Source organism: Cadophora gregata, assembly GCF_030347475.1.
Source record: "Cadophora gregata isolate MNR1 chromosome Unknown scaffold_22, whole genome shotgun sequence".
Taxonomy (NCBI): domain Eukaryota; kingdom Fungi; phylum Ascomycota; class Leotiomycetes; order Helotiales; family Ploettnerulaceae; genus Cadophora; species Cadophora gregata.
In genome coordinates this window covers 13,800-35,427 of record NW_026695945.1, presented here as the reverse complement: position 1 = coordinate 35,427, position 21,628 = coordinate 13,800, and the positions used below count along the sequence as shown (strand labels likewise).

Sequence of the window (21,628 nt, the reverse complement as noted above, 5' to 3'; positions counted from 1 at the left end):
CAGACGCATATTCCGGTCTTCACTACTCCTCCTCATCCTCAGACAAATGGAAGAGTTTATGGCGGTGGATCTGGATCAGATGGTGTGTTTGCGAACCTGAGTGCGAAGCCAGAGCGGGGTGAGAAATTGGAGGAACATCCGCCTGTACGTTTTATTCATTGGCATGGGAAATATTTTTGCTAACATAAATACAGACATACGAACAGGCAGCAGCAGATGCTGCCCCTCCATACTGGGAAACCACAATTCTCGCACCGGGAATGGGCGGACCAGATGAAGTCTACGTCGATGGACTCCCCGTTGGCTCCGTCTTCTCCTTTATCTGGAACGGCATGATTTCGATGTCCTTCCAACTCGTTGGTTTCCTCCTCACCTACCTACTTCATACCACACATGCAGCTAAGAATGGATCTCGTGCTGGCCTTGGTATCACTCTTGTTCAATATGGTTTCTACATGAAAGGCTCAGGGGGCATGAGTCCCCCATCTAATGGCCAAGACCCTACTTACCAGCAACCTCCAGACCCCAACAGTCACGATTTCGACCCTAACGCAGTCAATGGAAATTCAGCGCAGGGGATGGACTCAGGCTCTGGAGGTTGGGGCGATATTGGGACAAACGATTGGCTGGCTTATATCCTCATGATTGTGGGATGGTTCATCTTGATTCGGGCAGTCAGCGATTTCCTCAGGGCGAGAAGACACGAGCAACTGGTTTTGCAGAGTCCAGAGCGGGGTCTGAATGTGCCTGTAATTGCTACCGGAGAGGAACCTGCCACCGTGGTCTGAGCCGAGTGGTTGATAGTGTTTGCGTGGCGTTCATATGGCATGGCCAAGCAAGGCCAAGCGTTTGTGTGTTTGGGGTAGGTTTAAATGAGCAGTAGTAGCTCACGGCGTTTATGCTTAGGCGGCGCTAAGCTAGGAATTGGTGAATATAAGTACATCTATCGCATTTTGTGAACTTTCACCTGGTTTCTATCTCATCTCTCAAAAATCATTTCATGTTGTTCTTGCCTGAAGTTACAGGTAAGTTGTGTTAAGAATGGAATTATATTCCGGCTTTGTCTTGGTCAAATTTTATCCTTCTGTACCTAGGGAGCGAATCTGCCTCCAAGAGGCAGTGGGCTGCTGCTAAGCTCGCTTGTTCGCAGCGATATGTTCTTTCTTGATTCCACTATACCCTATATTGCGAAATAATCATCGGTGATTCTCACATTTTTACTCCTATTTTAGACCTGTCTTTGATTCTCATAAGACGGTAGCTCTCACTATTCAACCGATTTGCACCTACTTCAGTTGTCAAGTTACATCTTCTTATACTACAATGATTGTCAACCTCTTAATATACAAGAAACCAAGTCACCAGCCTATCTACTCCGCACCTTCTCTACATACTGCTGTTCCTACCGTCTCATCACATCTCACTACCTCTCCGCCATCTAAGCCAGCTGACTCGCAAGAGCCGTGATCTGATCTAGTGTCGTCTGACTCTCCCTCACTGCGTTCTTCGTAACCTTACCGAGTAAATGCTCAACGGTCTGTCCAGGATCTGTAATGGCAATCCCCTGCGCGGTCTTGATCCTCGCCACCTGCATGGCTAAGAAAAACTTCGGTGCCTTGATCCCTAATCCTCCGCCTACACTTCTAATACCCGCTTCCGTAGCGAGATACACGTTGAGCTGGTCTTGAAAGAGCGCGAGGTCGGTAGAGGCGAGAGGAGTGTCGGTGGCGAACTCGGAGAGCGCGAAGGCCAGGGGAGAGGACGAGGAGGCGCTAAAGTCGATGCTGGAGAAGGTTGTGCTGCCAGATGTGACATCGGGGACGCCGGAGATGGTTTTCACAGTGGATGAGCAAGTTATGGTATCTTGGAGGGAGGTTACGACGTCTTGGACTTCGGCAGGGAGGGTGGTAGAGCCAACGACGAAGCAGGCTGTAGTTTGTCGAGGGACGAAGAGGGGGACTGGAGAGTGGGTTAGTCCGTTGTTGGTGTCCAGGGAATTGCTGGGTTTTAGAGAGGGTGTGAGATGGAGCAGATTCTATCATACCTGAGAGAGCGGTGCCAGCGAGGGCAAGAGCGCTGATTAGGGCTGTGGAGTACATGTTACAGGTGGAGGAGATGTGAAGAGATTCTTGTCCTGGACGATTGACTTCTTGAATCGTAGAAAGAGTGAGGGGAATTTTACAAGCAAGACCAGTTGCAGAAGAAAGACAATAAGATAAAAACAACACAGTTGCCGAATAGTAAGTGAACAATAGAAAGAGAAACGAGTGGATTGATGAAGTGAGAGCGAGAAGAGAAGAAGATCAGACGAAACGCGGAATATGATCGACTTTAAACCTGTCCGAGTGAGAGCACGAGGACGGCCATAGGAGAGTCGCAGAATCGAGGAATAGACTCCAGATTAGGAGTGTCAAAACGTTTAGAGTGGAGTCGCTTGAGGGAGATCGGATGATGGGTGCACCTTGGCGGTTGTTTCAGACGCGGTTTCGCAGGGAACGAGGAGGGATCTTGGGACGAGACAATTGACTTCGCTAGTGCTTCAAGGTGAGAGTTGATGCGAGGCGAGGTCTAGCGCGCTAAGTTTGGGGGTTCGGTCTGATTTTCTGACTTCTAATCTGTAGGTTCGAGGCGGTGTTACAACTTGCAAATGATGGACTTGGGAGCTAGTCTCAGTTCGGCATGGAATTAACACAATTCTGATTACCGAACGATTCGACTACAATGCGTATCCGGAAATCTCACATGCCTGTGATTTAAGCTTAAAAAGAAGAACATATACCGTGTGAGGAACATAAAGTGGATACTGTTTTCGTGTGAGATAAGAGGGGTGGACCTCGCATTTCGGAAAGTTTTGGAAAGCAGGCTAAAGTTACCAAGTTGTGAGATCGCCGTGCTGATACGGGTGATTTAAATGAGTAGAAGAAGCCAGGAGGAAAATAGAGGACGGCACATGTGAGTACTTCGATACTTCGATGAGGAAGAAAGTTACTTAAGCAAAATCGAAAAGGGTTTCAAGGATGGGAATGAAATATGATACAACTTAAGACGGAAGGCGAGAAAACAGGAAGAGAAGCGATGTTGTTGGAATGTGATGGCGAACCTCTCCGCTACTTGTTGAGTTGAACGCAGATTGACTTTTGAAATATCGCACCTAAACGCTGTCCCTAACGCCTCGTGAGTGTCTGTGGACGGGGATTCTTCCCTTACTCCTTAATCATCACTGTTGCAAACTCGAGATCATGGAAGGGAAGTCCATAATTGTCAAGCTCGGCCGCTTTCAGTTCGGGGCGTCCGTCAGAGGAACGTATCTCACCCCGTACATCTTCTTCTTTGTCACTACACCATCGGCGTCTTTGTCGATGACCCAGATGTACTGACCTCCTCCGCGAGGATCTTCAATTGGAATGAATATCCTAATGACCAGATAAGACACTCTTCCTGCTGTCAATTAAAGTAGCGATAACTCACCGGCCTGGACTTCTCAGTTGATCAATCAATTCCTGGTGAAGTTCAACAGCAGCTGCTCCAACATGAATAGCATCCCATCCTTTCTCACTATCCTGGCCATGGGTCCAGCCTTTCCTACCATCACCTACAACGAAGCTCACCCTGTTATCCTTCAACAGTTCTTTACCCCTCTCACTCTTTGACATGTTCCTTTCACCTAGATCCCTCAACGCCTTTATATGTTCCAGTCCTACCACTCTCGCAATGGCAGTATCTGCGCTAGATTCTTTCTGAGGACTTACGAGCTCTGCCAGCACGGCAGTCAAGTATCCAGATCCCGAGCCTATATCTAGTACTCTGCAACCAGGCTTTAGGAACAGGAGAAGGGACTCGGCGGCCGAGGCATGCATATGTGGAGCAGATATCGTAGCAGCGTGCCCGATGCTTTGAGGTGAGTCTTCGTAGGCGTAGTATGGGTCTGGGCAGTAGTGGGCACGATCAACCTTGAGCCGTCAATCCCTCACCAGTATATAGAGTGACAGGTGGGTACAGACATTGAGCATCGCATCCCGAACTCTAGAACTAGTTATAAGCTTGGCTTTGAACAGGTTCTCAATCAATTCAGCGTTTGTCCTGCCGCCACAGTGCCACGCCATAGTATTGTAGTCGCCGCTGAATAAGCGGACCAATTTGCGGATTGAATGCAGTTTGGCTAATTAGAAGAGGTTCAACAGCAAATAAGGAAATGTGACGTCCGTTGATCTTTGCTGACAGTGTAAGTCGGTGGACTGAAAATTGTATATTGATCATACTGTAGGGAAGGCTGTAGAATTGCGGGGTCAAAATCCCAGCCTTGTTGGGGGCAGAGCCGAAGATCGGCCGACATGCAGTAAGGGGCCTGCTTGGTCTCAATTTTTCAAGCGGAATTGAGAAGTAATAAGGTACCGGCAGTTTACTCAAGTAGAACTTGCCTGTCCCTTTGACTTTTCAGGAATATAGATCTTGTATTGCACAAACTTCTACCTAGTCGCTAGAGATCTTCTAAACTAATGTACAAGGGATCAGAACATTGAGTTCTTGCTTTAAGAGCTTACAAATAATAATAGCGGTTCGCGCAAGAGTATCGACATATCTAACTTTATTATACGCAAGATCAGGAGGTGGAGTATAGTCTTTTAGTGTCGAGAACGTCGACGCGTAAGAGGAGGCATTGTCGATACTTTGTTTACTTTACTTCGAAAATACGATTTGCACAGGGGGTGCACGTGTCTTAATCGGCCACTTCCCTTTGCACCCGATACTGCGCGATTGAGGGTTTTGCTGCCTGGTGGCTTTGGCTTGGCTGGGTTGTTAGGCTGGGGGTCTGGTGAAGAGTTTGGAGAGGCTCGCGGCGGCTGATCGGGACCCGGCGGTTACAATATCGTTGCCTGCCACCGGAGACGATAGTCGGAACTATTAATATTCCGGTGAGATAACGCTGCAGATTTCGTACAAGCTGATACTTTTAAACAGCTGAGGCTTCCTTGCCAGAAGCTTAGTCTAACATGCTTACTTATACATCCTTAGGTACATATTTCCACAAATTAATATAGCCGACTGAGAAATCGTGTTCATGATCGCTTTCCACCGGGAAAGTTTGTCCCGGAGGCATTTTCGAAAGGCAAGTCCATGGATCTGCTTCGCTGATGAACGATAGCACTTTCGACCTCAGGACTACCAAATTCCAGTGTTGCCTGGCTAATTTTCTCGTCGGGCAAGGAATCTAGTCCTTTTAACACCCTTCGCATATAGCTGACAATCTGTCCCAAGACCCTAATATCGACCTCTTCATTTGCCTTAAAGATATTCCTCCAAACAGCTGCTGCTAATACAGCATCCCCCTTGACCAAACCCTCGTCGTATGCTGCTAGTAAACCTCTCCATTGAATGAATAGGTCTTTGAGATATTTGCTTCTTGTCCCAGAGGCATGCATGTTATGGTAAATCGTCATACGATTCTCCGCGTCGTGGAAAAAGTGATCAAGGAGGTGCTGCTGCCATGTATTATGTGACGGTAGGGGAAAGCATCGAATCCTCACAGAGAGAAGGTACATATGTAGCATAGTCACCTGCGACCAGGTACTGAACGTGGGCTTCAAACCTGCTCCTGTGCAATTTGTCAGATGAGGCTACACGTCTTGGCCTGACATGCCTAAACTTGCCTTGTAGCCACCAACCATCACCAACGCCTAGATCCTCTCCGTCCTCGGTTTTTGGTATCTCCTCCTCCGAGTTTGCATCTTGACTTATCAAATAGTTTGCCTGTCGCGCACACTCTTTGTAAAGAACTTCAGTGGCCCCGTAGGCTGTATACGTCTCAGTCGCCTTGCCTGTCACTTTTTGCAGTCCAGCAGCAGCTTTCATGGTCACTAGTGTAGCAGACTTCTTTTTTGAATCTGAATCAGTGCCAATTGTTGAAGTTGGAGATCTTGATAATAAAGACAGCGCTGATGGCGATGGTGTAATATTCGATTTACGGGATTCGGCATATGGGTTCGAGGTCGTTGTGAATGTTCTTTGACGTACAGCTCCAAGTCTTGATATCTGAAGCTGCTCTCATGGTTAGTCTAGAAGTATGTATTGTTTGAAAGAGGTACTTACCTGAAGCGATTGTCGTCGGACAGTTCTGACGCAAGTGGTACATGCTTTGCAACCTTTCGAAGCCATAGTGAATTCTAATTTCATTCACAACTGGAAGATAGGAGATTCAAATTGATAACTAGTCGAAGATGTCATTAGTCGATACTCTAACCGGGATCGGATATACTTTATTCCGAGTTTCCTCGTCTGAGGCAGCTACCTAGGGCAAGTGGCCACGGGCATAGATGCGGCATAGTGGGGTTTTCGGCAACGTCATGGAGAATCCTCGGCAATCTCGAATGGGCTTTGGAGGCCCTCAGGGCCTCCTCCGTATCGACTGCCCGTATTACCCTTCAGATCTCTCCAACGTTTAATTTAGAAACTCAACTTAGCGCCAGCTTTGCTACTCACTTTAATTACCCAAGAGCACAACATATATAGTACAGGAATACAAATATCGATTCTAGAGTCACTCTTCGTACAAGTACCAGGAAGTATCGAATAGAAAATAAATACTCGACACGGCTGTGACACTTCAACGCCTTATAACACCTGGACTTTATACTTCAGGGAATCATCCAACGCTAATACCAAGAGCCTGACAAGTTCTAGAGTCCTATAACGCCGTAAGGTACACAGTCTCAAAACTAGAGGACACATTAGCATAAACCAAGGATAGATAAGTAGGACATACAAGTTTTAGTGGTGTGCGATTAAGACCCCTTGAGAAATTACACATTGCACGCTGTTTGGTCGGTCGGATTTGCAGCCTCCTGAAAGCCTCCTGGATATGTCTCGATTCAACAGGCGTACGTCCTTCAGATGGAGGGTCAAATAATCCTTGAATCTTGCGCTTCTTGCCTATCTGCTCTCCACCTGTCTTATCCTTCACAAGGTCCTCTTGTTCCTTGATCTTGAGAGCCTCCTCGGTTAATGTCTGCACAATCTCAAATGTCAGGAAACCCAAAATATCAACGATGTCATCGTTTGGTTTTGAGTCTGTGACAACGCTAAAGCCCGCCCATTCTTTGAATCTCTTGCCCTTACGGAAGGTAAATGATGCTTGACGGTATTCGGACCAAGTGACATACTCCTCCTTAGTCATAGCCTTTGTACGCTCATCAGCTTTCTTGAGACGTTGTAGAGTCGCATAGTTCATCTCCTCTTCATCCTCATCATCCTCATCTTCGCGTTCCGGAACTTCCTGGTTGTAGAATGATGGAACTTCCCAAGGTAAGCCGACTTTGGCCTTCTTATTCTTCTTTGCTGTATCGACGACAGGACCACCTGCTGCTGCTCCGACCGGCTCATCACCCGTTCCAATATCAGCATCTCCACCCTTATCATCAGAATCTTTGACGTTCTTTCTGACATCCTTCCAGGAAAGGAAAGTCCGGAGTCGCGATACCTTGGCTTGGTCGTGCCGGATCAGGAAGATTAAGTCGTCGGTCGATATCGATCTGCTACCTCGACGTGAAGCCTGCTCAGTACATTGTCTGAGCTATATTTAATTAGCTGCGTGGTCTTCAAAGCTAAACTATGAATGAAAGATTTAGGATATTCCATGGACTTACCATTTCAATAACCTGTTGCCGTACAATCTCCTCAATGATACCTGTAGTCTCGGCAGATGCTTCAGCTGTCTCTCCAGACACATACATCATCTGTTCAACATGATAAATCAGCCTATACGGTTATCTTAACATCTTCTAACCCTCTAGCATAGGAACATGAGTTGTCGCAATTAGTATTCCCAGGCACCAAGCCCCAAGATCGCTATCGCTATGAACTCACCTGCTGGATCTCCGTCCGGTATTTCGCTGTCTTGTCCGCCATCTTATGTGTATTCTCCCTCCTTCCTTTTCACTCAGCAGAAGGACGCCAGGTTCACAATTCGGCGCTGGTGATAAAATGGTTCTCCGTTGCTGTATCCTAGGATCTGCTCTTCGAATGTCTGATGTAGCAGGGATCGAAGACTTATAAAGTAGCTGCCTTCTGTGGTCTGGGCTGTAAATGTTCTTGGCAAGTACCTTGTCAAGTTGTTAAAGGACTGTCACGATTGAAGGGAGGAAGAGCGTCTTTGGATTAAGGCTCCGCAGCCTCGCTGCACAGAGATAGCGGGGAAGCTAGGTAGGTAAGTTAAGGACGGAATCCCGGTTCTCAGAGTCACGTGATTAAGGTTGAGGTTATTATACCTACCTAAGGTAAAGCTTTCACAGCTTCAGGATCTACCTAAGGCTCAAAGCTTCTAAGAAGGTAGTCTAGCAAGGATAATATCTTTCACTTGCTTTCCCCATAAGATCTATTTCGATTCACAGCAATCGACAACAAAAATACAACCGCGCCATCTCGGAGCTTAATTCTATTCCATTACCTAGGTAAGAGCAAAGATCCTATTCTTACGTGGCGCGGGTACCTTGGCTGGCGGTCCTGGGCTGCTACCGCTAAATCCCGCCCTTCTAAACTTTACCTCCAAACTTCGAATTTTATGATCTATATCCTTTGAGGCTTACCAATTGGACCCTAGGATCTGTTAACCGCTTCAATCCCTATTGCCTACAATGTCTTTAGCTAAAGAAGTTTACATTGCAATAATCGGTGCGTCTTAGGCTTTCTGGCCTCTTGAGTCTAGCTAACAGCTTCTAGGTGCTGGTGGGGTTGGAAAATGCTTTATTTCTCAGCTCCAAGGCCTCTCTAAACGCTCCTCCAAAAACCTTTCTCTCATTTTCATCTGCCGAAGCAAGACAGTCCTCTACAGCCCGAACTACACCGCCCTACCCTACGAAAACATCTCCACTGCCCTCGCAGGTTCGACGCAAGAACCCCTCTCCATACCTAACATCATCGAATATCTGTCCGCAGCTCCTGCAAAGGTTGTCCTAGTCGATAACACTAGCTCGCAAGATGTAGCAGATGCGTACCCGGCTTTCCTTGCAGAAGGGATTAGCATTGTTACGCCGAATAAGAAGGCTTTCTCCGGTTCATACAAGCTGTGGCAGGACATCTTCTCTGCTGCTTCTACGTCCGGTGCGAAGGTGTACCACGAGAGCTCTGTAGGCGCCGGACTACCAGTTATCGCCACGTTAAAGGAGCTGGTCGACACTGGAGACGAGGTTACGAGAATCGAGGGTGTTTTCAGTGGCACCATGTCCTTCTTATTCAATTCGTTTGCACCAACTGAAGGATCAGGCGGTAAATGGTCGGCGGAGGTTAAGAAAGCAAAGGAGTTGGGATACACAGAACCAGACCCAAGAGATGACTTGAACGGACTAGACGTGGCTAGAAAGTTAACGATCTTGGCTCGTTTGGCTGGACTTCCCATTGAGTCGCCTACTTCATTCCCAGTCCAGAGCTTGATTCCAAAGGAATTAGAGAGTGTTCCGAGTGGAGACGAGTTCTTACAGAAGCTGCCTGAGTTCGATTCGCAGATGGAGGAGACAAAAGTTGCGGCTGAAAAGGAAGGAAAGGTAGTACGGTTCGTAGGGAGCATTGATGTAACTAAGAAGGAAGTGAAGGTTGGGCTAGAAAAGTTCGATCGGTCTCATCCAATTGCGGCATTGAAGGGAAGTGATAACATTATCAGCTTTTACACCAAACGATACGGCGCTAACCCTTTGATCATCCAAGGTGCTGGAGCTGGCGGGGATGTCACTGCTATGGGGGTAACTGGAGACTTGATAAAAGTTCTAGAGCGCTTGCCTCAGTCCTCCTTCAAGCAGTAGCAAAATACATAAAAGTTGTTCCTCTTGTCCCGCTTGATCGATCTTATGTAACATTATTGCTCCCTCTGTTGTGTCCTGGCCTCTCTAATCGCTTCTTCAGTCCTTCTATTGTGCTATCTACAGATTCAACAGGTAGCCCTGGACTTGTTAGACTAAAACTCCTATGTTTCAAGCTTAGCCTCTCACTTAAGCTAGGAGCTCTTGGTCGTGGTCTATTTCTTGCTCGTCCACCGACGTGAGGCACCTCATATGTTATAGTTCGGAAGACGTAGAGTATTATATCGTAGATTATCAAGAGGAACCATGGGCCGATTGCTAGTACCCCAAGTACGAGCTGTCTATGTTAGTCTCTAGGTTTTGGATGAAGGTCACAGATTGCTTACAAAGATACGGACAGCCCATGTTTCAACGCAAGAGATGCTCTGTGGTAGTATGGAGAACCACGACATAACTTAATGTACCAGAGCGTTATCTGAGAGAATGCGCAGATCCGAAGAGTACGCGATATCGCGTGGAGAACCTGCCAAACCAGGAATTGATAGAGTAGTCTGCCTTTGGGTGAGTAGAAGGGGTTAGGGTTACACAATGGAAGTTTAGGGGGCAATCAAGGGGGAGAGGTAATCCCAGTCAAGGAACGGACCCCTTTCGGAGGCTAGCCAGGGGCCATTCGGGAGGTGGTATATTCTGACCCTTAGATAATCTTTACAATACACACTTTTGAACACCTTTGAACTGAACCTTTGATTTTGACGTATATCGATATACACTTGTTATTTGTTTGCCGGTACGATACTAACAATATCCTTGTTACAAAATTTTGGTGACTGTCATCTAACAGCTAGATGATAGTCATAAGAAATTCTTGACAGTTCAGAGGTTGTTATTTCAGGAAAGTACACCTCCCACAGAGGGCCGGAACCTGCTTTCTCCTGTAAGGTAACATCGCTCGCTCGTAACGTGGCTAGTGATATATGTCAAATTCCAAGTGTTTCATTTAAGTGTGTGATAGACTGATCACGATAGGCTAGTCACGTGGGCGAGGCTGACGTCGCAAGGCTACGAGGCTAGAGTCATACGGTAAACCTAGGACTAGCCTAGTTCACTAGCGGCTGTATCTCTCCTACTTATACTCGAGGCTCCTTAGGAACCTCTTCCTCTCGCTGTCTTTTCTACTTTGTATTGTAGCTACCAATGAATCTTCGTTGTGCCGTCATACGACGCTCTCTTGGCAAGATTTCCTGAATAGGCAACTTTTCTGAAGTACAAAGTTGTGAACTTTATTACTAAATCCCCCTAATAGCAGACAAGGTCTCCGAATCTTCGATCCCGAGGCTGCCACACCGGCAGTTTGCACAGAATCATACCTCCAATTCATCTGCGACTATGCGAATCGTTAGCACAGCAAACTCACGGGTATCGACTACTACTCCGCGAGCAGCGACCCACGATTCTTTTTCTTTCCTTCTCACCAGTTATTCTATACCCAATTGATGAAAACACACCCGAAGAGATAGCTGAGGAAACAAGTAAATATCTAACGAGAACACGGATTTGGAAATTGAGGTATCTGTTTCTATTGATCAATATTGTTCCGCATCAGCAAACCGATGCGCATGTGGCGCTTTGTGCAGTCTCTCCAGAAGCGAAGACGGCAGATTATATATGTTCGGGAGGAGATTCATGAGTTTCTGTGATCTTTTCTCTATGAGAGTGCAGTAATTTTGCTAAAGGTTCTTTTTGAAATGAGAGGACTTCCCAACTCTCGTCGTCGCTCCGCAGGCTCAAAAATGCTTACCAGATATCTTCGCCTTGCTTTCTGCTTTCCTAGGCAACTCCTCCCTCCCTGACGAATGGCGACTCCGAATTGACGCCGGACACGTCCAAGAGCGTTCTCGAGGCGATTCTGCCATCCATCAACACAGTCACCCATGTGTAATGTCTCGCATTTGGTTATGGAATTAAAGATTCTTTCCCACCAGATCACCAGACTAAGATATTGAATCGAAGACGCCGGTATATACAAGACTTGATGTATGAAGGTTTTGCAGACTTCCAGGAAAGTTCGGATAATATGCAGCACTATCCTTTGCTTGACACTGAACCAACAGCGTTGAGGAGTGATAGGTTTTATAGTCTGCCGAAAGTCGAATTGCAGTAGCTGCTAGGAGTCACGAATAAGAGAGCGTACTATAGAGAATATCTAAGCAAGAATAGCTTCGAGGAAGCATTATAAATGGAATGCTAGATTCTACGTAGGATACGAGGATCAGAAGGTTCCTGGAAGGGAGGGGACTTTGGAGGAATACTCCTGACAATGGCACATCTCTCCAGTGTTCTGCTACGTCTTGAGTAGGGGGATATCTGTGATGAGCGAATAAATTGAAGTTTTTGATCGCAACAAGGTCGATGTGATATCCCCACAAATCGTGGTTTCTCTAGAGCAAAATTTTCCCCGGTTTAAGCTTGTAATGAAACGTAACCTTAGTACTGTAGAGAAGAAGTGCGAGGTGCCTCGACTCGAGGTCCCTTGTATTACGAAGCTACACCGCTTCTGTCTTAGCGCCTGTCTCCAAGGTGGAGTACAGCCCATGGGGCTGCCTGTCTCGCCTGTCTAACCTAGAACCTTGAACTCCAACTATACCAAAGTCCAGATTCCAATACTCTGCTTCCAAAGGATTATTTTAATTTCATGCTTCAACATTAGAACGTTCTTCAGATCCCAATCCCTCTCTCTGTACAAACAACTAATTAATCTCGGAACCATGGCCATCCCGAACCAGTACTTCCTGCTCGCTGATCACATCAAGCTGTCCTTACTAGAAAGGCAACGAGCAATATCACTGAATCTTGAACCAACCTCACAAGATGGACATATTTCCCGATCTTTAGATTCTCTACGAGAAGGGCTTGAAAGCATTATCGAGGAGCGGATCAGGTTACAGGAAGCAGGGGATATATCGTCAGTAACTCCGTGTCGTATCCCAAAAGCCAATCTGACCATTCGTCAGAGCATCCAGCGCACTCCAAGAAACAGAGCAGAACCTACAAAAGCAATACAATGAACTCGCAGCACAATTCCGCGGCGTGCCAACAGACACTGCGACCTCCACGATTACCTATCCTAATGACCCCTCACTCGCTGATGACTTTGCACGAGCGACAGAACGGCCGCGCAATACATCCTCCTCATCATTCCTAAAGAAAACCCTCCGCGGATCAACAGGACCTGCAGCCCCTTCTCTGAAATCAGTACGCTTTTCCGATTCGCTGTCTGTCCAGGACGAGGACGATGCTCGGAATGCCCTTTTCCTATACAGAGACGACCCTACGTCCGGCCCACCAGATCAATCCTATCTCGACAACCAGCAGATCCACGCCTACCACTCGCAGGTACTAGCCGAGCAGGACGAGGCGTTGGACAGACTAGGTGAATCGATTGGCAGGCAAAGGGAGCTGAGTATACAGATTGGTGATGAGTTGGATGAGCATGTCCAGATGCTAGATGATGTTGACCAGAGAGTAGATAGGCATCAGACGTCCTTAGATAAGGCGAGGAAGAACCTAGGGACTGTGGCGAGGAAGGCGAAGGATAATATGCAGATGACTATTATTGCTATCCTGATCATTATATTAGTGTTGCTAATCATCATTCTAAAATAGACTGCGGCACTTGTATTTTGGGAGTTCGGGGCACATTTATACTTTCTTGTGCACGACACAGCGTTAGGGGTGATTCTCACAGTATGTATATAGCTGGACTTAATAAGGATAGCATGGACCTTGAGTATAAATCATATTATACTGCACAAACTTCATTTGACAGCTTGATAGCAGCGGAATTCATTGTGTTTTATACATGATAGTATTGTACTATTTCCCACCCGTTACGATTTACATTCCAGAATCTTGACTAGTCCTATGCCTGGACAGGGAATATGTACTGACATATCCCAAGTTCTTCGGCGCTAAGAGCAACCAAGGACTATTAGAGGGAATATAAAGCCTTCGCCTACTTGTGCTTCTTCTCTACGTACTCTGTTGTCTTCTTTTGTATCTCCTCGATCGACTCGTTACTTGATCGGTCTACGGCAACTTATGAGTATCATCTATTAGCTTAAAGATGCAAGAAGCTGTCTCCGCGCCAGAAATAGCAGAAGGGCGGAAATACTCACAGCTTCCTTGTTGTCACTCGCTAACTCCGCCTTCTAGTGTCCCTTTCTCTCCTTCTGCTTTTGTACTGTATGTGACAGCACAACGAATATTCAAGCTTATCGTAGATGTTCAACTCCAGATAGCATACTCGTACAGTAGAACTACTTGTCTCGTATTCGGATGAAAAGTCATATAGCGTGGATTGACAGTAGTACAAGCATGATAAATATCATTTTGAATCCGAGAAAACATGACAGAACATGGAGGAAAGAGATATCGTGAAGTTGCCTCTACTAGCTCTCGTCCCGGATAAACTTCTGCTCCAGGATCTTATCACGCTGAACATCCTAGATTGCGTCTCCGAGATGTGCTAAGGTAGGAATAGAGAGTTATCCAGTTCTCCCAAATACAGTCTCTCTCTGCCGACGGGCTTCGGCCGTCGTGGCGGATCACTTGGGTAGTCAACTTTGTGTCCATATATAATAAGGGTTCGCACCGCATCGCAGCCTAGCGCAGTTGTCTCGTAGCATTGTGAGGCTCCCATTACTACCTAGTCCCGTCGGTCCCAGCTTGAAAAATATACCACATGATTTTGGTGCTAGTGAGAATTTCTGCCTGGTTAAAGAGGCGTCCTAGCAGACATTTGGATCGTCAATCTGGACATGTTATTGTTTCGTACAGTACAAAGGGAAGACGGGAGATGCACCTAAGCCAAGGGTAGGGCTGTGAGTAGGGGCGGAGTTTGGTGCAAAGTCCGAGTTATGGTATCCTCTCAACTGCCGTGTCAAAACACACTTTTGACAGGGAGTAGTGCATAGCCTGTAGTAAGACCTTCTAATCAAGCGAAAGAACGCTAAGAATTGAATTTTGCATTGTCATATGGAAGCCTCAGCGCTTCGCTTTAGCGCTGTACCCTGGGAAAGTGTGTTTTCGGCCGTCGAGAGGATAGAGAGCAAGTTCTTATCCCCCAACTGCCAAAAACACACTTTTACCGGCACGGGCACAGCCGCTGAAGCGAGCCGCTAAACTGCCAGTAGCTGTTTGCACGGCACGTGCACTAACTCTAAGCCCCGTAAAAGTGTCTTCGGAATGGCAGTTGAGAGAGAGTAATTGGTTTTGGCTCATTCACACGAAATGTTTATTCACAACAGGTCTCTAGAAAGGTATGCTTATAGAAGTTACTAAAGTCCGAGTTATAACATAACGAGCAAGTTCTTATGCTTCGCTTTGACCTAATCACACGGAAGGTTTGCTTCCATAAGGTTATTAACAAGGTCTGCTGTTAGAAATTACTACAGTAGAGTCCGAGTTATAATAGTGAGGAAGTTCTATTGGCTTTGACTTAATCACATGAAATGTTTGTTCATGTAAGGTTTCTAAGAAATGTCTGCTGATAGAAATTTTCCGCTGACTGTTTTTAATGCCTCGACTTTCCTAGAATATTTATTATTGCATGGCTTACCACCCAAATGACCATGCCGCTTTATGTAGACTATGGTAAATCTATTCACACTAAAGCATGCTTAACCGGAGGCACGAAGGGAGGGAAATTGAGAAGGAAAGAATAGAGGCAAAGTCGAACAGAAGCACACTCGTGGAGGCACACATGAAGAGAAGCTACTAGAATGAAGGCACACTCATGCAGGCATATATGAAGGGAAGCCATTTGAATAGAGGCACGTTCGTGGAGGCACACTCGTGGAGGTACTCTCGTGAGGGCATACATGAAGAGAGGCTACTTGAATAGGGCCCATCTGTAGAAGCACACTCGAATAGAGACATGTTCGATAGGAAGTTCATGTGAAAGAGTCGTGTGAAAATAGGAGTAATTGTACGAATAGCTTCATTTTTAGTCTTACTGTTGTCCTACCTTATCATGTCACGTACATCGCGTTATGTAAAGCGGCACACACATTCGGGTGGTAGGCAATGCAAAATGATTTTCCAGAAAAGTCGAGGCATTGGAAACAATCGGCCAGAATTATGTATTTCTCTTCGTATAGAAACTCTTTGGCATGAGTCATGACTTGCGACGTTGCTACGTTGTATACTTTTTCATTTCCTATCAAAGCTGTGTAATAAAGCCGAATTCGATCAAAGCTCTCTATCTCTGAATTATATAAGACATCAATATCCTCCTTCGAAGCCAGAAAGAATCATTGTCCACAAGACATCTTGCACACATCTTGCAATACATCTTCTACTCTAGCCAACCTTCCACCTTTACCCAACCTCCAATCTTTCATCATGCTTATCAACACCTATTCCTCCGATGTCTACAACAGTCTCCCTTCGCTTGGTGACGCAGGCAGGGCTTTTGATGCTATCCAAGGAAAGTCCATTGTGGAATCCTCATTCAAGAAACTCTTTCTTGAGCACAATATGGACCGAAAGTACGGCCTCACCCTTCTCCATCAACACTTCAAGCTTGAAGACGATGAGAAGCTCGTAGACTACCGTGGAACATCAGTCCCCTGGGTCCAAGAAAAATCTACTTTCCAGGACGAACAGATCAGACCTGCCAATTGGATGATCTCAGACGAAGGCAACCTCATTCCTTATGAGTTTGTTTATTCCGTCGATGATAGCCAGGGAGCCAAATTTGATATCACAGATCCGAAAACAGCCACCTTTCTAGCTGAATTCCAGAATACCCTCGCGGACAACAATGCTAAAGGCTTGTTTGGTATCTGTCCATATCCCGGAGATGATTTTGGAGGCCGGATGGAAATCACACAGGATCGGGCAAATATTAACCTGAAGCCTGGAGACGTAAGCTTGATACACCCTATCCTGTGTTCAGTGAGTTGTGTTGTTAACCTAGTACTATTAGTACGATCCAGATACGCGATCTCGTACTGCTGCATGGTTCTTCTCTGCTCCTCTTTGGGAGCGTGGATGTAATTGCAAGTGTCTTGTGGCCAATAATGGTATGGATCATACTGGCCATGACCACAGAGCAACGCGCTAAGTGTTGGTCGTCTACTTACCTAGTCCCTGGTATATCATTCACTTGATTTTAAGTATGATTTTCCACACTATTTGGTATCAACCTGAGCTCTGAAACAAGGCTGGCTATTCCGGGAGCGCATTGTTCGCTCGCTCAGTTCGTGTTCTTAGGTACCTACTGAATTCCCTCGCATTGAGGCCATTCCAGATTGTACTCAGATAAAAATCAAATAAGTTAAACTACAATTCTGTGAACGTACGTCTCTGAAGTAACCCCTCAACTGCCGTGTCAAACACACCTGTAGCGAGATCCTTTAATAAAGCGAAGAACGCCGAAATGTCCTTGTCCAGTGGCAACAACGGGGATTTCCCAGAGCGTGCTCGACAAATCGATGGCCTGGGGCAGCTCAAGACATATACACTTACAAGCAAAGGGGGCAAATAAGACTCCTTGTAGTTCCAGTCGTCGTAAGAGCTCGGTATGCGAAGATTCAGACAAAAGTTACAAAGAAGCGAAAAACAATGCTTAGTATAAACAAAAAAAGACACCAAGCGCAGACTAAACAGAATGATAGAAGGACAAATCGAATACAACGCAAGAAGGGTTTCTGCCACTTGACGTGCTCACCATAACTAATGCTTGCTGCCAAAGATCGAACGTCCAAACCTCCGCCAGTTGTCTTTCATAAATTCTCCAAAATATTATAATCAGAATATTATAATGTTATCTCCTCTTAGTATTGCCCTATCACGACCTCAGCGGTAGGATATGTTGCATAGCAACCTCCCTCCTACACAGAGGACATTCAGGCTTCTCTCTCACCCAATCTCCGATACACTCCCAGCAGAACACATGCCCACAAGCCACCGCACTAGGGTCCTTCAGCTCCTCTAAGCACAACGTACACTTTCGATTCTGGCCACTAATAAACTTCATCACCCCTTCTTTCCGCAGATCATATCTTGGTTCCTTTAACACCTGGGTATGTGTCACCTTGCCGACTTCTTTGCTGGTATGCTGTGTCATGCCAGTACTCTCGAAGAGAAGTTCATCGCCGGAATTAGGCGGCTCCAGAGAGATTTCTATGCCGCCTTCGAGGATTACGCTACTACCGTTGATAGTATTTGCGTTCGCTGGGACGGGTTGACGGAGTGTGCTGTTGAGATGTAACCATGCCTGGACACTTATCTGTAACACCAGGAGCACTCCCAGCACCTCGTACCCAACCCTAGCTTCTGACGACGCTATCCGTTTCGTGAAGATATATCGTAGTCCCCATATCCGTTTCGATAGCTGGTAGTATGCCCCAGAAAAGTAGAAAATTGTCAGGGTCAACGCGTGGAGTGGTGACGGAGAGGTGATTGTCGCGAGGTGTGTAAGGAGATATTGTTGGATCTTGTAGCTCGGGGAGCCGGTCTCCTTCATCCTTCCCATCTTCCTTAGATTTGCTTCCAGCTTCGCTCTGATCCTCCCCCGGAAACTGGGTAGTATTTTAGCCAATCCATAGGGAAGAAGTATACTCGTAAGAATATATCCCGCCCTCCTCTCCACGGCAGGGAGTTTCAGTGTGTCGTCCTCAATCTGGATGATATCGCAGTACTCCTCTCCTAGTGTCCTATTCCCGATAAATGTTGTGAGACCCAGGTATAACAGCTCCGAGAATGTGCGAGCCTCGGTAGTGTATTTGTGTAAGAATCGTGCACCGTAAAGACGGCGCAAGAGGTTCGACAGATGGTTGAGGAGGATGCCCTCGAAGTAGGAGTCTTTTTGATGCGCGCGAATGATATCGGGGGCCGCAGCGAATGGATAGTTGAACGTTGGCGTCTTTGACGTTTTATCTGATACGTGATCTGACATGTTGAGGGTATTCTCCCCAGTTCTAAGCTGTGTTGTTGATTCTAGATTGGGATGTTGCGCAAGATGTCAAGTTGACCTCGGCACGCTTGTCCCAGGTGGCGGCACTCTTAGCGCCTCGCTTCACCGCCTTGCCTACCGAGCCTCCGAGCCTACCTTATCGAGCTTATCATGAGGAGGCGAGGGAGGAACTCGGTACTACTGCAAAGTATCCCAAAGCAGCGATTCTGCTGCCAGTCACCGCCGGATCTCTCAAAAGTTTCCCAGCACCCCTCCATCAGTCTCATTTTCTTCCTACATTCTCCAACACCCCACGACCTCTGGACGTGACAATGCTTGCTTCCAAACCACTTATTCTCTTTATCGACGCCTATGACAGCTTTTCCAACAACATAATTTCTCTTTTAGAGACTACGCTAAACGTCGCTGTCCGAGTGATCCACATTGACAATCCTGCCCTATTAAACGACTCAGCTCTGCATAGAGAACTAAGGCATTATTCAGCAGTGGTGTGTGGTCCCGGCCCTGGAAATCCAGAAAACGAACAAGATGTGGGTGCCATGAGAAGGATCTGGAGGTTAGCAGATGAGGCTATGGTACCAGTTCTAGGGGTCTGCTTGGGCTTTCAAAGCCTCTGTTTGGAGTTTAGAGGAGAGGTCCGAAGACTGAAGGGGCCACAGCATGGGATTGTGAGGAGGATTATACACACTGGGGAACGTGACAAGGTTAGAGAAGATGACCTTTTTCGTGGTGTTGGAAGGATCGATGCTACACTTTACCAGAGTTTATGTGCAGACATTGGGCAGGATTCTATTTCGCAAGAAGACTGGCAGACTTCGAAATGGCAGGCAGCAAGACATTGTCCAGATCTATTACCACTGGCTTGGGTAGAGCACGATTTGACCAAGGAGAACAATTCTGGAATCATGGATAAAAGGGTTCTAGTTGCAGTCCGGCATAGGACGAAACCTTTCTGGGCATTACAGTACCATCCCGAGTCGATATGCACGAATGACGAGAGTAAGAAGGTCATACATAATTGGTTCAAGCTGGCTCAGATATGGAATTTGGAGTACCGGGAGACTCGAATCGGTATAGAGGAAGCCATAGAAGGACGATCCGCGACAAGACCAAGCCTGTTAAGTCAAACTTACAAGAGCATTGAGAGAAGCCAGACAAATGGCAATGTCAATTCAAACAAAATAATCTGTCATTCTCGCAGTATAAATTTTCCCGTACACGAATCTGTTCAACACATTGTGGAATCCATTCTAAATATGCAAGAAGACCAAATCATCCTTGAGTCATCTAATGGGAACCAAAAATTCAGTAGGGGTGTAGATGTTAGAGGGCGATATTCTATCATTGGTCTAGATGTCAAGAACTGCACCAGGGTCGAATACACTACTGGTAGAAACACCATCTCTATAATATCCCCTCGACGCAATGGACAGAAACCTATGCATCACACAGTCTCTGCTTCAGCTTGTGGAGGAATATGGTCATATCTAGCACAGAACCTAGAGCAAAACAGAGTGAAGGACAGCAATGTAGAATCACCTTTTTTGGGCGGGTATATGGGCTACAGTACCTATGAGCTTGGACTTGAAACCATTGGGGTAACATCTGATGCAAAAGGACGTCAACATGATCGTCCGGATCTATGCTTCGCTTGGGTTGAAAAGAGTCTCATCATCGACCATGTCAAAAGCCAGCTGTATATACAGCAACTTGCTCCGGTGGATGACACTGCTCCAGTTGGTACATGGATGGATGACCTGACTTCGAAGCTGGAGGCTACGTTCTTGCCTAAGGAGAGCTATGATCCGTTTACAATTACATTTTCGAATCTCCCGTCCACTGTTACAAAATGCCAGATTCTAGATAAACTAGTAGAGACGAATGTCACGCTTCCATGTGGATTGAAACTTCATCAACGAGGGAGCATGTTTACTAGCTTTGCAACAGCACGATATCTTCAACACAATGATCCTTGGAGGATTTCAAGAGCTCTGGACAACATTGAGATTGCCGGCCGAATCATCCACGCCGAAGTCAAGAACAAAACAACAAACGGATTCCAAGCACACAAAACACCCACCTTAGACTCATTCACAGAACCCACTTCTCCAACCAACATCCCCTTTAGCGTCCTCAAAATACGAACCCCGGACCACGATACTTACGAATCCAAAGTCCTTACCTGTCAATCCTCTATTCGTGCCGGCGACTCATACGAGCTCTGCCTCACAGACCAAACACACGTCACGCTCTCCACAACTTTATCATCTACACCGTCATCCTCGTCTGCATGGAACCTCTACACTACCCTTTGCACCCGACAACCCGCCCCTTTTGCCTCCTACATCCGTCTCGGTCCTTTAACATACATATCTGCCTCCCCCGAACGCTTCCTCTCCTACACACCTACAACAGCCGAGCTCCGCCCCATGAAAGGGACTGTCCGCAAATCAGCAGCTGTCTGCACCCTCGCCGCCGCCGAATCTCTGCTTTCCATTCCAAAAGAACGCGCAGAGAACCTTATGATCGTTGATCTTGTCCGACATGATCTCCACAGCATCTGTGGCTCAGGCAATGTGTCTGTCCCGAAACTGATGGTCGTAGAAGAGTACGCTAGCGTCTACCAAATGATATCTATCGTGCAGGGTACGATCCCTGCGCCTTATCCAGCGGAACAAGCTAGCTCTTTGAGCGAGCAGGAGAAAGAGGAGAGGGAAAGGACTAAGTATACGGGTCTTGATATACTAGCCATGAGTCTACCGCCAGGAAGCATGACAGGTGCGCCGAAAAAGCGAAGTTGTGAGATTTTACAAGAGGTAGAAGGTGGTAAGGAGAGGGGTTTGTATAGTGGGGTTGTTGGGTA

At 46.6% G+C, this 21,628-nt stretch overlaps 6 protein-coding genes across 6 annotated transcripts; 2 read left to right on the top strand and 4 right to left on the bottom strand.

Moving 5' to 3' along the window:
* Positions 1-46: 46 nt before the first annotated feature.
* Positions 47-788, top strand: ONS95_008598 (uncharacterized protein; the record flags this gene model as incomplete). The annotated part of the gene is made up of 2 exons (XM_058502158.1): positions 47-82; positions 195-788. The coding sequence occupies 2 exons, from the start codon at positions 47-49 to the stop codon at positions 786-788; spliced, it is 630 nt and encodes a 209-aa protein (XP_058349142.1).
* Positions 789-1,438: 650 nt separating this feature from the next.
* Positions 1,439-2,099, bottom strand: ONS95_008597 (uncharacterized protein; the record flags this gene model as incomplete). The annotated part of the gene is made up of 2 exons (XM_058502157.1): positions 1,439-1,959; positions 2,045-2,099. The coding sequence occupies 2 exons, from the start codon at positions 2,097-2,099 to the stop codon at positions 1,439-1,441; spliced, it is 576 nt and encodes a 191-aa protein (XP_058349141.1).
* Positions 2,100-3,277: 1,178 nt separating this feature from the next.
* On the bottom strand, positions 3,278-4,103 carry ONS95_008596 (uncharacterized protein; the record flags this gene model as incomplete). The annotated part of the gene is made up of 3 exons (XM_058502156.1): positions 3,278-3,413; positions 3,469-3,950; positions 4,002-4,103. The coding sequence occupies 3 exons, from the start codon at positions 4,101-4,103 to the stop codon at positions 3,278-3,280; spliced, it is 720 nt and encodes a 239-aa protein (XP_058349140.1).
* A 954-nt stretch (positions 4,104-5,057) lies between these two features.
* On the bottom strand, positions 5,058-6,153 carry CBP3_2 (Protein cbp3, mitochondrial; the record flags this gene model as incomplete). The annotated part of the gene is made up of 3 exons (XM_058502155.1): positions 5,058-5,593; positions 5,664-6,036; positions 6,088-6,153. 3 exons carry the CDS (start codon positions 6,151-6,153, stop codon positions 5,058-5,060), a joined length of 975 nt encoding a protein of 324 aa, XP_058349139.1.
* Positions 6,154-6,707: 554 nt separating this feature from the next.
* SPT3_2 (Transcription initiation protein spt3) lies at positions 6,708-7,902 on the bottom strand (the record flags this gene model as incomplete). Its single annotated transcript, XM_058502154.1, has 4 exons — positions 6,708-6,713; positions 6,761-7,567; positions 7,641-7,730; positions 7,861-7,902. 4 exons carry the CDS (start codon positions 7,900-7,902, stop codon positions 6,708-6,710), a joined length of 945 nt encoding a protein of 314 aa, XP_058349138.1.
* Positions 7,903-8,627: 725 nt separating this feature from the next.
* ONS95_008593 (uncharacterized protein) lies at positions 8,628-9,788 on the top strand (the record flags this gene model as incomplete). The annotated part of the gene is made up of 2 exons (XM_058502153.1): positions 8,628-8,664; positions 8,713-9,788. The coding sequence occupies 2 exons, from the start codon at positions 8,628-8,630 to the stop codon at positions 9,786-9,788; spliced, it is 1,113 nt and encodes a 370-aa protein (XP_058349137.1).
* Between the last annotated feature and the right edge of the window lie 11,840 nt (positions 9,789-21,628).